Below are 15,921 nucleotides of genomic sequence, written 5' to 3'. Positions count from 1 at the left end.
CAACTCCTTTATGCATCTGGAATTAACATTGGCACTTGGTATAAGATTGAAATCTCAGATGATTTAAAAAAATAATTAACGCACAACACTATTTGTTGAATAATTCTTCTCCTCATCCCTGGTGTGTGGCTATGCACTCCTTTGCATGTTCTATAATGGGAGGGCACATGGGAGAAAAATTTTAGATTCTCTCAGAATGCCAGAGCAGGAATGTGCCTTAGAGATGTCATCTAAGCCCATTCTTTTTCAAATGGAGAAACTGAGGACCAGAGCAGGTAACTGGCTTGCCAAATGTCATGCTAGTTAGTGGTGGAGTCAAGCCTCAAACTAAGATTTTCTGATGTTCCATTTGCATTTGAGGCTGTATTCCTTTTTTCTTATCCAGCTTCTGGGGCAGCTTGACAACTTAAGGTTAATTAACCAGCCACAGAAGAACTCAATATCCCCAAGTAGAGGGATTCTGAAAGGATCATTTCAGCTTGTCTCTATCCCCCTACCCAGCTCTTGATCACAAACACGGTCAGACTGAGAAGTGGGTGCCACGGTCTCTAGAAATAAGGGGATCAAAGCTGGGGGGAAATGCTGAATATGAAATGGATCCATGATTTAAGCATCTTTACATGTAATATATTGACTAAAAAAATTGTGTAGCTGAAAGAATCAGGAAGGATCTCGGTGGGTGAGCTTTTCTCAGGAAAGAGGGAAGGAGAAATTCAGGTGGATTTCAAAAGATAGGCTAAAGACCCCTGAATTGGGAGCACAGTTTTCTCTTTACTCTCCTCAAAATGCACTTGTTGTCTGAGACCTTCCTTTACTCTCTTTCTCTCTCTCTCTCCCTCTCTCTGAAATAAGGGATTTATAATAAAGAAAATGCAAGATATTAGGAGGTGGGGCCTTTGAAAGGTTATTAGGTCAGGGACATAGCCTTCAAAAATGGGATTAGTGCTCTTATAAAAGAAGTCCAAGAGTGAGCTTTCATCCTTTCTACCATGTGAGGACACAGCAAAATGAGCACCCTCTATGAAGCAGAAAGCATTTTCTCACCAAACACTGAATTTGTTGGCACCTTGACCTTGGCCTCTTCAGCCTTTAGAACTGTAAGAAATAAATTTCTGTTGTTTATTAAGCCACCAGGTTATGGTATTTTGTTGTGGCAGCCTGAATGGTCTAATACAGTCCCTTTATCCATCTTTGGCTGACATTCCTTATTCCTTTGAGTCCTCTTTGACATCCAGTAACTTGGATACTGTCATATAAAATTAATTACAATTAACACATCTTATGTAAATAGGAAGGAATAGAGGAATAGGAAGGTGGAAGCAAAATGATTAATATAAGCACAGATATCTTGATATCAACATAAGGAAGTACTCCTAACTATTGTAGTATTGGGTTTTGCAACTAGCCAGAAGATCAAAATTGATGTTTTTAACAACTTTCTTCCTCAACTACCTTCTTCCATTAACCCATTCCATATTGCCTTTGCCCTCAACAAGCACCTTACCTGGTTGAGCTTCCTCGACTGGAGATGTGACTCAATCTTCATTTCTCGAGTGTCGAGTGTCTGAGCCATTAAAAGTCCTGTTTGTATGGGTTGCTGTAATTTTCCATTGACTTTAGTCACAGAATATGGAAGTACTAAGAGACATCCATGGGGAACACCTGCATTACAGATCCTCATTATGTGTAGCAATGCAATTTCTTCTTGATATTCAAGATCTACCATAACAATAAGTACTGTAGCCCCCTTATTTTACTATTTATTCAGTGACACGAGTTGCTCAAAGTCGCCAGATGTCAATCTCAGCTATAAATTCAATAGAAGCATTGCTGCAACCTGTGGTGGAATCATTCAACCATTCAAATTAAGGCCTCTAAATCAGGACGACCTAAGTTACAGGGATGAGAAAAGTAATTTTACTAGTGTATCAGTAGGGAAATAATGAGTAGATCTAAAATTAATGTCATTCCTTGATTCCCTAACCTAGGATTCCTGGCTATGGGAGAAACAGCACCACATTTTGGACACTAACTTAGAACATATACCACATTACAGAGGACGTGGGTCAACCCTGCAAAATGTCATCTAGCTGGCTCTGTAACTGAGTCATCAAAGGCATTCCACTCTCTGGAATTGGCCAGCTGCTTCAGGGTGATAGGTAACATGGTAAGGCCAGTGAATTTCATGAGTTGGCGCATTGCCACACTCTGGTACGAAATCAGTTGTTGGACCAGAAGGGACTCTGTATAAAATACCATGATGGTAGATAAGGCAGCCAGTAAATCCTCAGATAGTAGTTTTGGCACAAGCTTTGCAGGCGAAGTGGTAATGTCACATTTAGAGTCATTGTGTATTCTTGTGAGAACAAAACAATACCCCTTCCAAGATGAAAGTGGTCCAATGTAATCAAGTTCAAAACATGTAGCTTGCAAGTCCTTCTGAGGAATAATGCCATATTGGAATCTTAGTTTTGGTATCTGCTGAAGCTGTAGCCAAATTGACTTTGGTGCATGGAGCTCCATGATTCTGAGCCCATGCACAAACTTCATCCTGGCTGGTATGACCACTTTCTTCATGAACACATCAAGCAAAGACAAGAGTGTCTGGGAAAGAGGCTGCCTGAAATCCACAGAATGCATCATCTTATCCCCCTGATTATTAAACTTCTCTGCTGAGGTTGTTCTTTGGTGAGTATTCACATTAAACCCAAATATCTTTATATTATATGCCCATTTGCAGAGATAGCCACATATACCTCTTCTCCACACTTGTTTATCGCTTATTTTATAATCATGTCCTTTCCAATGGACTTTCAGCCAAACTATTAACCAGTGCCTATGAAGTGGGGTAAATTCATACCTCTGTCCCCATGTTTTTCTCCATGCAAAATGAGCAAGGTTCTTTGGCATTCCTTTTCATTTTGGGTAAATGTATATCCTTCAATAAGTGTCTTTTATGTTCAGGTTAGCAACAGCAGTTACTGTTGTTTGGAGCCAAGTACTATAACTAATACAGACATTGATAACAGAAATTAGGTTTCATGCAACAAAATTTAAGGAAATTGGGGAATTTTGAAGCTGATTATCTGCCCCATTAGGGCTAAAGGTAGTTGAAAACTCCATTTGTGTTCTAGAAGGGGAATATGGCAGCCCATGAAATGAAAGAGCATATCATTTAATTAAGTGGTTCTCTGAAATGTAAAGCCTTTGGAAGGGCTGGCTTTAGAAGACCTCATTGCTGCCATAGAGAAGTCTGGAAAATGTAAGTAGTTAATAGATTGTGAGGTGAAGTGGATGCTTATGATGGCACTAGAAAGCTTTAAAAAAGAAGCCTAAATTCTTGCTCAGAAGCCTAATTTCTTGGCTCAAGTGCTCAAGGAATATATGGAAGACAGGGAACGTGTAAATATAATTTCTGGAGGGCTAAGTTAGCCAAATCCTATACTTGCCTTTTGATCCTGTGTATTACCAAATTACAGAATTTGTTGATTTCTCAACATTGATATCACTTTTGTCAAAATTAGTCACTGAAATGCAAAGAGTAAAAATTCAAGAATAGGACAGTTGAGAGAGTTAAAAGAACCTCAACTCCAAATCCCCACTGAGCCTCTCTTGCCAGCAAAAGCAGTCTTTCTCTTTGTCCAGTGCAGCTGTTTCTCCTTTGCTTACACACCCAGTAATTTCCTTGCCCATGAGGCTTAAATTGCAAGAAGAAGCCAATTTTCCTAATGCCACCATCTCACAACTATTATTGTCTCCAGACCTGTTAGTAGAGTAAGATCCCATCATTTCTCTCCAGACTAGGGTGGAGGATCAAATATCAAAACAATGAGAAAAGTGTTTACAAACTGAAAGAACTGTGGAAGGTTGAACATTTCTAAAATAAAATTTGTGTGGGAATGATTATGAGGGTGTTCATTCAAAAAAGGAGAAATATAATTTTAGATCTGATTGAATTTATTGATATGGTAAAACTTCCTAGAGAGTCTTTATTCAATGTGCTACTCTAGCAGCTTTACACAAGACTGAAATTATTGTGATAAATATAAGTTTGCAAGAAGATCTTACACCTTCTCAATCAATTGCATCTGAAGGAGAATGTATTAGCAGAAAGCAGAAATGAACAGCAGTAGGGGGTAGAGACAAAGCCCAGGGAATATGGAGACTTGAGCTGAGGGAATATATGATAACAGAAGAAAGGGAAGAGAATTATCTGTTTCTGGATCCCAACTTTGTACGGGGCACTACTATAGGAGCTTCTGGACACCACCTCTAAATTTCATTTTATACTCTCAATAACCACATGACATGAAAATCATTATTATTTCCACTTTAGAGGTGAGAAAACTGAGGTTCAAGGATACTAGGTAACTTGTCCCAAATTACACAGTTACAACATAGAGACATGACAGGGGCACAGGTCTAATGCCTGTGATGCCAGAGCACAGGGCAAGGGAGTCTGCAGAGGGAAGGGTACCTTTCTCTTATGTCGGAGATAAGCCCTGCTAGCAAAGCTCAGCTGAATCAGAAGCAGCAGAAAACAATCTGTGCCATTGTCTGACTATGCCACCAGAGGGCACAGGTTTGGAAATTTTCTTTTTACACAATCTTTTGCTGTTTTCTCTGCAGGGACTTGCTGTAGCTGAGAGAGCAGACAATGTGTTATATTACATGGACTAACCTCTCAGTCTAGAGACTTGAGCTTGTCACTCCCTTTCCTTAGGACACATGTACTAGTGACCATCACATTTGTGAGGTGCGCCCTCTTCAATACGGGCAGTGGGTGTCAGGTAGTTAGAAAGACCTCTTGGGTTCAGGACTGATATTTACCAACTGGCTCTGAAACCTCAGTGCTGACTGTGGTGCTTTCCACATAGTGGGAGCTTAGTCTATGTTTTGTTAAGAAGAAATAATGGTACACAGAATCACCCTCTATCTATCCCCCAGTGGCTTCCCAGTGCCCTCAAGGTAAAGTCAGTACTATTTGTCCTGGATTATAAGTTCTACCATAGACTGCATCTAGGCTTAGCTCGAACTAGCCCCTCATTCCCTGCCTCCCCTCCCACTACAAATTAACACATAGATTCTTAATGTAGTACTGAAGCTGGCAGGGTCTGGAATCTGATGCTTCACAAAATGTCTGTAGTAAAGTGCTTCACATGCCTGTAGTAAATACTCAAAAGCAGGAGTTGCTGTTGCTGCTGCTGCTACTACTACTGCTACTACTACTGCTACTACTACTACTACTACTAGTGCTGGAAACTTTCAGAGGCAGGTTGAACTCAAGTCTCCTGATTGAGTCCAGTTCTTTTTGTTCCCATTGCTTCTTTGCATATAATCAGTACACAGTTAATACTGGACTGTGGAATCTTTAATTTCAGTCTCCTTGACTCCTTCTGCATCCTCTTTTGGAGTCCTGCAGCCAGGGGACCGTACAGGGAATTTTAATGATGAGAAGACAGGGCTGGTTTCCCCCTTAGCAGACATATATGTTTGCAGCATCAGAAGTCTAGGGCTGGAAGCTACCTTTGACATCATTTCCTCTGCGAATGCATGTATAATTTCTACAGAACCTATTAGAAAGGATCACCCAGCCTCTGCCTTTGTACAACTTTCCCTTAAAAAACTGCCAATCCCACTGCTGTTTGGCCCAATAGTGAGAACTTTTTCCTGCTGCCTCTTGGTGCTTTTGCCTATGGCCCTTATTCTGCCTGCTGAAGACACTCTTGCCAGCATGGACTTAAACCCCTCCAGCTCTGACAATCCTCTTTCTCTTTTGTTTTACATGAAGGGTCTGGCAGCCAAAGCAATCACTCAAAGTTCAAACCTTATCATTTTTTGCTTTGTTCCTCTTGGCCTTGGTTTTGTACATCAGCTTTGAAAATACCATCCCAGGGTTAATGCTGGGGTTAATTTATAACTAAGAGTGCTCTAGTTTTGCAATACAGGACATGCTATAAAAATGGAAAGATGTTGCTTTCTGAGAGATGCAGGTGGATTCTTAGGCATTTGCTGTAAGTACTTTTTTTTCTCTTTGGGAACTTTGAACATCTCTATCAGCAAGTCAGAGTCCCAAATAACCAAGTTGGCAAGTCAGAGTCCCAAACCAAATTCCTGGCTCTAGGGGTGAAGGTCTAAGTGTGGTCATCTAATAACTGACTTTCTACCAGCCTCAGTGACTTTTAAAGAAAGAGGACTCTGATGATGATATGGAGATTGGATAGAGTGGTGAACAAAGGGGGTTGATATGGAGGATATAGGAGATGGTGTGACCTGTTAGGAGCTGATATAGTAGCTCAGGCCATGAACTGAGAGGCAGAGGCAGCAGGAATGAAGAGAAGGGAGAAGTTTTGAGAGTTATTTAAGAGTTAGTATTCATAAGACATCATGCTTCATTAGATGTGGGGAATGAGAATAAAAGGAGGCTATGATTATTCCCAGGTATCTGGCTTAGGTGTCTCTATAGACAGTGATGTGATAAACTGAGATGTGGAATGAAGATGAGGGAGCAAGCTTAAGGTGTAGGGAGATGATATGTTTACATCTGGCAACTTTGAGATTTTCTTATTGAGACTGAGGTCTGTGTGGACCATCCTGGTGGTTATATCCAAAAGAAAGCTGGATAAATGGCTAGGAGCTCAGGAGAGCAATCTGAGAGAGATACAGTTTCTAGCAATTGAGTGCGGAAGGTAAGATCACTCAGGAAGAAGATGGAGGGCGGAGGAAGGATCCTTTTTCTGAGTTCATAGATCTCTTCCTTCTAAGCACACATGTCCACTTTCATGGGATTTCCACACCTGACTCCTTTACTCCATTTCTTTGCACTCTTTCAGGATCAGAGAACCTTACGCCATATCTTTCTGGCTTTCTTTATGATAATTAAAAGTAACATGCATAGGTGTAAGAATAATAGTGTTAAGATGTCTTACAACTTAGAAATGACTGTTTAGATGTTACTAAGATTAATGGTGAAAGAAATCTAAAATTTAGAAAGTTATTCTTTCATTTTCCAGTTGTTTGAAAATACCTCTATGGCTTCCATGCATTGCAAAATGCATGAATTTCAGCTCATGACCTTGTACGTGGCTCCATAAACCACCACCCGTCCATTCCAACTAATCACATATTGTACAAATTACTTTCATTTTGTCTTTTAGCCAAAGAAGATGTGAGTGTTCTCTCATCTCATAGATTTTATCTTAAGAAAATGCCAAATGAAAAAAAATCTAAAATTCTAATCTACAATGAATAATGTATGCAGAGGGAGTACTAGTTTAACCTAAGAATATCCCCTCTCTCCAAAAGGCTGCCTCTAGTTCAGATAAAAAGTGATTCAATTTCCATAAATTTAATTTACTCACAGCATTTTCATAATGTTGCTATAACATCTGAATGACAGTCCACGGCATTATTTCTGTGGTCGCAGCAAGCCACTTCTCCTACTCCCTGTCCATATTAGATGCATCTCCTGTTTTTCAAGGGAGAGAAACCCCTGCTCAGCCCCTGATGAGCACATCATCAAATATTTACTATTGTTTTATTAATCAGTGTGGGTGCTTATTATGTGTCTCTGGCTCAGGGAGTGTTTCATCCAACTAAGCTCCCTCAATGGTTGTCTCACTTCATCTCTTATAGATTAACTTCCTTCCAAAATGTCACCATTCCTCTATCTGGTTCTCTTGGTACTTGGGCTTCATGCTACAATTCATTGTGCATCACCTGAAGGCAAAGTAACAGCCTGCCATTCACCCCAACAAAATGCCACTCTCTACAAGATGTCATCCATTAATGCTGACTTTGCATTCAATCTGTACCGGAGGTTCACTGTGGAGACCCCAGATAAGAACATCTTCTTTTCCCCTGTGAGCATTTCTGCAGCTTTGGTTATGCTTTCCTTTGGGGCCTGCTGCAGCACCCAAACTGAGATTGTGGAGACCTTGGGGTTCAACCTCACAGAAACTCCAATGGTAGAGATCCAGCATGGCTTCCAGCATCTGATCTGTTCACTGAATTTTCCAAAGAAGGAACTGGAATTGCAGATAGGAAATGCCCTCTTCATTGGCAAGCATCTGAAACCACTGGCAAAGTTCTTGGATGATGTCAAGACCCTCTATGAGACTGAAGTCTTTTCTACCGACTTCTCCAACATTTCTGCAGCCAAGCAGGAGATTAACAGTCATGTGGAGATGCAAACCAAAGGGAAAGTTGTGGGTCTAATTCAAGACCTCAAACCAAACACCATCATGGTCTTAGTGAACTATATTCACTTTAACGGTAAGACTTTCAGATGTCAATTTTCAGTCTAGGGCTCAGATACTTGGGTGGAGTGCTGAGGGGAGCTCATGGTCTCTTATTACTGGCATCAGTAGGTGTCCCTCATACCACAGTGATCTGCTCCACTGGACATAGCTGTGAATAGTATTGGATCTTCCAAGATGGACACACAGCTCTGTGAATGAGTCCAGGAAATTTCTAGGGAGAGCGCCCTTTCAGAGAGGTGGGTGACAATGGTATGAACATCTTGCTCATAATTGGCTAAAGATTCATGGTTTCCAAAAGATTTGGTGAGGTGGGACAAGCTTGCCCTTGTCAAGTAGACATATTTGTATGTAAAGCCTACTGTGATTCTCACTTGCTGTACATACTTAGGCATGTTACATACATAATTTTACCATGTATTATGCACTCACTGTGTACTAAACACCATCCTACATGTGTGGTATACACACACTGTCTCATCCAATCCTCATAAGTGCCCAAGTTTACACAGTTAATAAGTTTTAGAACTGGTATTTCCAGCAAGGTCTGTGTGAGTCTAAAGCTAGTGCTTGTAGAAACAAGAATCATGTGACTATTTTCTAAAGGTAGTGTGCTCAAATGATTTCTCCTGGTTCTATAGTATATGTCAGCCACATTTCTTGGAGGAGTAATCAATTGTCGGCCACAAACCACACATATATAGATTGGCTAAAATTGCAGATCTGTTTTCTCATTTCACCCTAGTGTGCTGGATATCCTTATACCTTTTTATGGAAGAGGAAACTATGGCTCTGATGGGCTTAGTGTGGTATAGCAGTTTTGAACACAGACCGTGGACCCCAACAGCCCTGGGTGTGATTCCTGGCTCTACCACCTGTTAACTGGGAGACCATGACAAATGACTTTCTCTGCCTGATCCTCAGTCACTGGTAAAACCGGTTGACTGTAGGTACCTAACTCTGTGGTGGTCTTAATTTCTAAATGAAATCACTAATGGAAAAGGTCTTGTTGGTACTGATACCGGTTTAAAATAAACACCTCTCTTTTCTTTGTATTTTAAGCCCAGTGGGCAAATCCTTTTGATCCATCAAAGACAGAAGACAGTTCCAGCTTCTTAATAGACAAGACCACCACTGTGCAAGTGCCCATGATGCACCAGATGGAACAATACTATCACCTAGTGGATATGGAATTGAACTGCACAGTTCTGCAAATGGACTACAGCAAGAATGCTCTGGCACTCTTTGTTCTTCCTAAGGAAGGACAGATGGAGTCAGTGGAAGCGGCCATGTCATCTAAAACACTGAAGAAGTGGAACCGCTTACTACAGAAGGGGTAAATGCCTTAGAAGATGTGTGGGTGGAAGGTAGGCATAACAGTGCAGGTGAGACAGAGTTCAGCAGAAATCCAGAGGCAGAAGAATCACCCTGAACTACCCAACAGCTATGTATGATCACTAGAATATGCCAAGAAAATACTGTCTACGAGGCCCTTGGCTGGGCATTCTACATACTTCATATCATCCAAGCACGTCAACAAACCTACAAAGGAGGCAGTATAACTGGCATTTTTCAAATTAAGAGGTCTGGTCTTGAAAGATGAGCTCCCCAAAGTCAGCCTACTAGTAAATTGATGCCTTCCTGTAGATCAACTAGAGCTCAAGGAACAGGTTGGATTTTGATGTTGAAAGGTGATTGGGCAGCCACTCTGGACTGGAAGTGCAAGGCAGAAAACTGTGAAGCTCCTGGGTGCTACCCATTAACTTTCATGCCACTAGCTCCCCAACCTTGGTCGTCACCCCAGAGATATTTTCTCTTGATTATAAAGGAGTTACATCTCCCTACTCCTAGTGTTTCAGCCCAACATTGGCTGTACCTGAGTGCATTCCTTTCGGAATAACTTCTGTGAGTTTGGTGCCATGTATTGACTTACATAGTAATGGTTGTCAGTACTCAGGGAAGAAGCAGAGTCCAATATAATACCATCATGAGAGAGAGATGGAGAGAATCATAAGCTTGATATGGTGATTGCCATGTGTTCCCTTCCTCTTTTCCCACAGATGGATTGACTTGTTTGTTCCAAAGTTTACCATTTCTGCCACATATGACCTTGGAGCCACACTTTTGAAGATGGGCATTCAGCATGCCTATGCTGAAAATGCTGATTTTTCTGGACTCACAGAGGACAATGGTCTGAAACTTTCCATTGTAAGTTGATAAACTAGAGTTCTTAAATGTATGAACTGGAAGGGCAATTAGGAGTCAATTAATTCAACTTTCTTATTTTACCAATTAGCAATCTGATGCCTAGAGAGGTGGTGTGACTCCTCCTAAGCTAGAATCACTCCAGAGTCATTCCCATTACTCCAAATAAGTAATTGTATCAGTTTCTTCCATCCTTGACCTTTATGTCCCAGAATTACTCTGATAGAACAGCTTAATGATCAGAAGTGACTCTGGTGAGATGCAGTTCTGGAGGAGGTGTGAGGAGGGAATGATTAAGAGGTGACTCCTGGAGGCAGCAGGCCATAGTGAATGAGGTGTTTCCCAATGGCTAGCTGTAGAATCACCAGAGAATGATTGACTACATTTAGCAGAGGAAACTTCATATTCTAGCACCATCAACATAGTATAGCAAAGGGGCAGCCCCACCTTTCCTTTCCCTTTCTTACTTTTAGACCTTCCCAAAGACTGTTCCTGTTTCTTCAGAGACCAGCAGGATTTGTTCTCCCCACACAGGCTGCCCATAAGGCTGCGCTGCACATTGGTGAAAAGGGAACTGAAGCTGCAGCTGTCCCTGAAGTTGAACTTTCGGATCAGCCTGAAAACACTTTCCTACACCCTATTATCCAAATTGATAGATCTTTCATGTTGTTGATTTTGGAGAGAAGCACAAGGAGTATTCTCTTTCTAGGGAAAGTTGTGAACCCAACGGAAGCGTAGTTGGGAAAAAGGCCATTGGCTAATTGCACGTGTGTATTGCAATGGGAAATAAATAAATAATATAGCCTGGTGTGATTGATGTGAGCTAGGACTTGCATTCCCTTATGATGGGATGAAGATTGAACCCTGGCTGAACTTTGTTGGCTGTGGAAGAGACCAATCCTATGGCAGAACATTCAGAATGTCAATGAGTAATTCATTATTATCCAAAGCATAGGAAGGCTCTATGTTTGTATATTTCTCTTTGTCAGAATACCCCTCAACTCATTTGCTCTAATAAATTTGACTGGGTTGAAAAATTTTCCCTTTTCTGTCTTCTGGGGAATAGCTAAAAAGCAGGTCAGGTCTTCATATCCCAGTACTCCAATAAGATCAATGGACATAAAACAATGCAGATGCATTGTCTTATATGTGAACTTCTCAACCCCCTTCCCACTGTCCCATTAGTAGGATTCTCTGTGTTCTTGCCAGATCTGACATTGGTAGGTTGAATAAAGGAACTCCCACTATGGGGATGAGTTACAGACTGAGAGGGATGTAGCTTTTGTTACTGAACAAGCATGGGACAATGCAGCAAGAGAGAGACAAACTCGCCTGTCCAACCCCACCTTCCCTCCAAAAAAACATACTTCCACCTTGCCAATGTATAAGCTGGGAGTGGAGAAAGAAAGTAATTCATTCATGTCATATCTCATAGACCCTCTTTTTCTGTATCCCAGTCAGACTCTTTTCCATATATAGCACCCTGTCCCACTTGTTTAAGTAGGAATCTCCTTTTTGGCTCTAATTTCACTGAATATTGGTACTTTTGTATCCCCAGATCCTTCAACAACCTTCCCTCTACCTGTACATGCCAACTCATTCCCACCTACCAAACTAGATTTTATCTCAGACACTATGTATTTAAAGCTTGAGTATAAATGGCACAGTGAGCGGTAATGATGTAGTATCTGAAATTCTAGCCCTGAGGTAAAACACTTCAGTGACAGGAAAATAGTAAAAAAAATGCAAAAGTACTGTTGCAGATGTTGTACTTCCATATTGAAATAAATATTTATGTTTAGAAAAGCATGTGTATTACAAACATTCTAATTTTTTCTGATTAGACCCACTTGCATGGAAGTTTTATTCCTGGTATAGTTCACACTTTGCTTTTGTGTGAGAAATTTTTGAAGCCCAGAGCAGAATCTCTGGTACAAAAATTCATTGTTAACATGGAGTTGTGTTTCACTAAAGTTACATTACAATCCTGGCCCTGCTACTTAGTGTTTGGTGATCTTGGACAAGGCACTTAAACCCTGTACCTTATTTTCTTCATCTGTAAAATGGGAGCGATAAGAATATCCATGTCATTGGGATTTTGTGAACCTTCAATGTTGCAAAGTATGTAGCATGTAATATGCTCATCACAGAGCCTGAGACCTGATAAAAAGCCCTGTAAATACTAGTTGTTTCAATCATGTTGGTCAACACCAGACAGTGGGCTGGTGTCAGAACCAGGATTGTAATGTGAGTCTCTTGATTTGCGGGTTTCTGTTCTCTAGCTCAGGCTCTACCTCCAGAGGCCAGAGTAAATGTAATATCAACTCCTTCCTACCCCCTACCCTCCAAATGAGTTCCATCAGAACTTGTTCTGGAAGGAATATCAGTATCTTCAGAGGGAAGTCAGGGATTAAAAGACATTATCCCTCAAGTAGTTCATGTGTCTCCTTAGAGACTAAACCTCATTCAGTCATTCTTTCCTGTGGTCAGATCATGAAGGGCTATCACTGTTTGTCCTGTGACAAACTAAGAATAGCAAACTAAGAATAGAACGTAACTTCCTTAACCTCATGAAGTTTACCCACAAAATAACTAGAACATGTATCTCACTTAATAGAGAAAATTTGTAGCAGAATTTTTACTAAATTGGGAATAAGACAAGGATTCTATATATTATTGCTTTTATTTAAAATGATATTGGAGATGTTAGTGCAGTAAAACAAGAAAAATACACATTAAAAGAATAGAGTAGAAAGAAAGAAAAATCTGTCTACACAGAAAAACCAAGAAAATATATTAACAAATTCTTAGAAGAAAAGACAGAAAACTTATTTGGGAACCAGCCACAAGAAAGTAGTGGTATGGATTGCATGGAATTTACAAGTTCTGCTTTCCTTTCTACATTGTGATAGAATTATAGACACATGGCTTCCCTGATAAACTACATGTTCTAGCCTCCCTAACAGTTAGGTGTGACCATGTAAGTAAATTCTCAACAATGAAATATGAATGTAGGTGACATATAACATCTATCAACTAGGGAATTACAATAGTTGAGTACTTCCTCCACTCTTTTTCTGCCTTTGTTAAGCTGGATTGTGGACTTACTTATGATCAAGTTTGACCACAAGCAGGTAAAGAGCTCCTTGGCAGTCTGGTGAAACCTATGTACATCTTTTCAGAATAATTCTTTAAATGCTAAGAAAAAGTAGGATTACAATGCCACCAATAATGTGGAAATATAATTATTAAAATAATATTGAAATTACATCAGCAAGATGGCAGAATAGGAAGCCCTGGATCCTTCTCCCCCACTTCCTTGACAAACACCAATTCAACAATAATACACAGACAAATTCCCTTTGTAAGTATACCCATTATGGAAAACAGTATGGAGGTTCCACAAAATGTTAAAAACAGAACTACCATATTATATAGCAATCCCACTTCTGGATATTTACCAAAAATACTTGAAATCAGGATCTCAAATAGACATTTGCATACCAGTGTCCACTGCAGCATTATTCACAATGGGCAATATATGGAAACAACCTAAATGTCCATCAATAGATGAAAGGATAAGTGTTTCTACATACAATGGACTATTATTCAGCTTTAAAGAAGAAGGAAATCCTGCCATTTGCAACATGTATGAACCTGGAGGACATTAAGCTAAATAAAATAAGCCAGTCATAGAAGTAGAAACCTGTATTATTCCACTTATATGAAGTATCAAAATTAGTAAAACTCATAAAAGCAGAGGATAGAATGGTGATTGCTAGAGACTGCAGGAACGGGGAAATGGAGAGTTGTTATTAAATGTGTATCAAGGTGCTGACAAATTCTGTTTCTAGTGAGGGTTCTTTTCCTGGCTTGAAGATGGCCACCTTCTCATTATGTTCTCATATAGTCTTTCCTTGGTGCATCATCCAGGGAAAGAGAGAGAGAGAGAAAGAGAGAGAGAGAGCAAGAGCTCTCCTGTGTCTCTTCTTATAAGGACACTAATCTTATCAGATTGGAGCTCCATCCTTATGATCTCACTTAATATTAATTACTTACTACCTTACTTCAAATACAGCCACTCTGGGGATTAGGACTTTAAAATATGAATATTAGGGGTACAGATACATTAAGCCCATAACACTAGCGTTACTCCAAGTAATACAGAAGTTGGTAGTAGTAGTAGTGGGATGTTGCAGGTTTGATTATCCAGGAAGCAGACCCTGAAGCAGAGTTTATAGTACAGAACATTTATTAGGGAGGGCCCTTGGGATTGACATCTATAGAATGGAAGGGAAGGAAGCAAAATTAGGCAGAGGCTGAAGTCAAGCCAAAATGCAGGTCCAAATAGCAACAACCTTGGTTGACTGCACAAGGAAATCTGGAGCTAAAATGGCCAGTTAAAGTTGTTCTGTTTTAGGTCAAAATAGCTGGACCCTCACACATCTACCTTGGTCAGTCATTGAATATGAGCTGACAAGAAAAGGTAATAATTGAGGACAAGACATCTCTGCCACTAAGGCAGCCCTTGAAGGGACTGAAAGCTGAAGCCTGTCTGCTGACAGGACTCCTAAGCATCTAGAACAACAAGTCCTTTCTTGAAGAGAAATCTGTATGGCACACCTCCAAGTCCAACACAGTCAATTCCTTGTCTGCTGAAATCTACTTCTTCCTATAAGTTTTGGAAGTATTTACTCAAGGATTCTGGTAAATCTTTCTTCCTGGAGGAAGCTTAGAAGGAAACATTTGGTAGAATGAACTACAGCTTCTGCTGCTGCAGGTGGTCTCATTGTCACAACTGATAATGCTTCATTCCCCTCCACTATCCATTCTAGATTCTCCTTCCCTTTAGCTGATCTCCATAGCTCACCTGATGACATTACTAAAAACCACATCCATGACAAGTATTGAGCCACCAGTTACCATAGCATTCTCTGACCAAGATTACTTCATATGTCCACTTTCCATCAAAATCGGGCAAAGAATTATAAAGAGGCACTCATGTGGATCACTTGAATGTCAAACATATTCTACTTGTCCCATTATGTAACAACATATCTTCTTCCTTCTAATGATTGGGATCAATTACCCTTGACTAAATGGTGTAATAAAGAGTCTAACTCCACTTTCTTAATATTTGACATCTTTTAAGTCTTATTTCTACTTCTTTCCTTTATGCCCTACATCTGGGTATGCTGATAAGTAAGCCAGTTCCCTCACTTCTTTGGTGCTAGTGAGAATTTCCAGCCAAAGAAGCTGCTGCCTATACAAAGAAACCCTCACAGTTGCCTCAACCTGTATCACAAAAGCCCAAGCCTATTTCCTTTCCCTCCTCTCTCAAGCCATTTTTTGACCAGCTTAGGAGGCCTTTCCTGCTTTCCTGGTGTGTGTGTGTGTATGATGTAATCAGTCTTGACACCTGACCCAAGTTTTGGGTGAGAATCCACCCTATGTCTGT

The 15,921-nt window shown here is 40.3% G+C and overlaps 1 protein-coding gene across 2 annotated transcripts; it reads left to right on the top strand.

Moving 5' to 3' along the window:
- The first annotated feature begins 5,984 nt into the window (after positions 1 to 5,984).
- On the top strand, positions 5,985 to 11,280 carry SERPINA7 (serpin family A member 7). 2 transcript variants are annotated; one of them, XM_003262143.2, is made up of 5 exons: positions 5,985 to 6,014; positions 7,636 to 8,274; positions 9,321 to 9,594; positions 10,319 to 10,466; positions 10,998 to 11,272. In XM_003262143.2, exons 2-5 carry the CDS (start codon positions 7,653 to 7,655, stop codon positions 11,199 to 11,201), a joined length of 1,248 nt encoding a protein of 415 aa, XP_003262191.1. In that variant the 5' UTR covers positions 5,985 to 6,014; positions 7,636 to 7,652; the 3' UTR covers positions 11,202 to 11,272. The 2 variants fall into 2 exon arrangements, with proteins under 2 accessions (XP_003262191.1, XP_012354222.1); XM_012498768.1 differs by lacking the exon at positions 5,985 to 6,014 and having other exon boundaries at positions 7,611 to 8,274; positions 10,968 to 11,280.
- The last annotated feature ends 4,641 nt before the right edge of the window (positions 11,281 to 15,921 follow it).

Source organism: Nomascus leucogenys, chromosome X (genome assembly GCF_006542625.1).
Source record: "Nomascus leucogenys isolate Asia chromosome X, Asia_NLE_v1, whole genome shotgun sequence".
Lineage (NCBI taxonomy): Eukaryota > Metazoa > Chordata > Mammalia > Primates > Hylobatidae > Nomascus > Nomascus leucogenys.
This window is presented reverse-complemented; position numbering and strand designations above follow the sequence as displayed.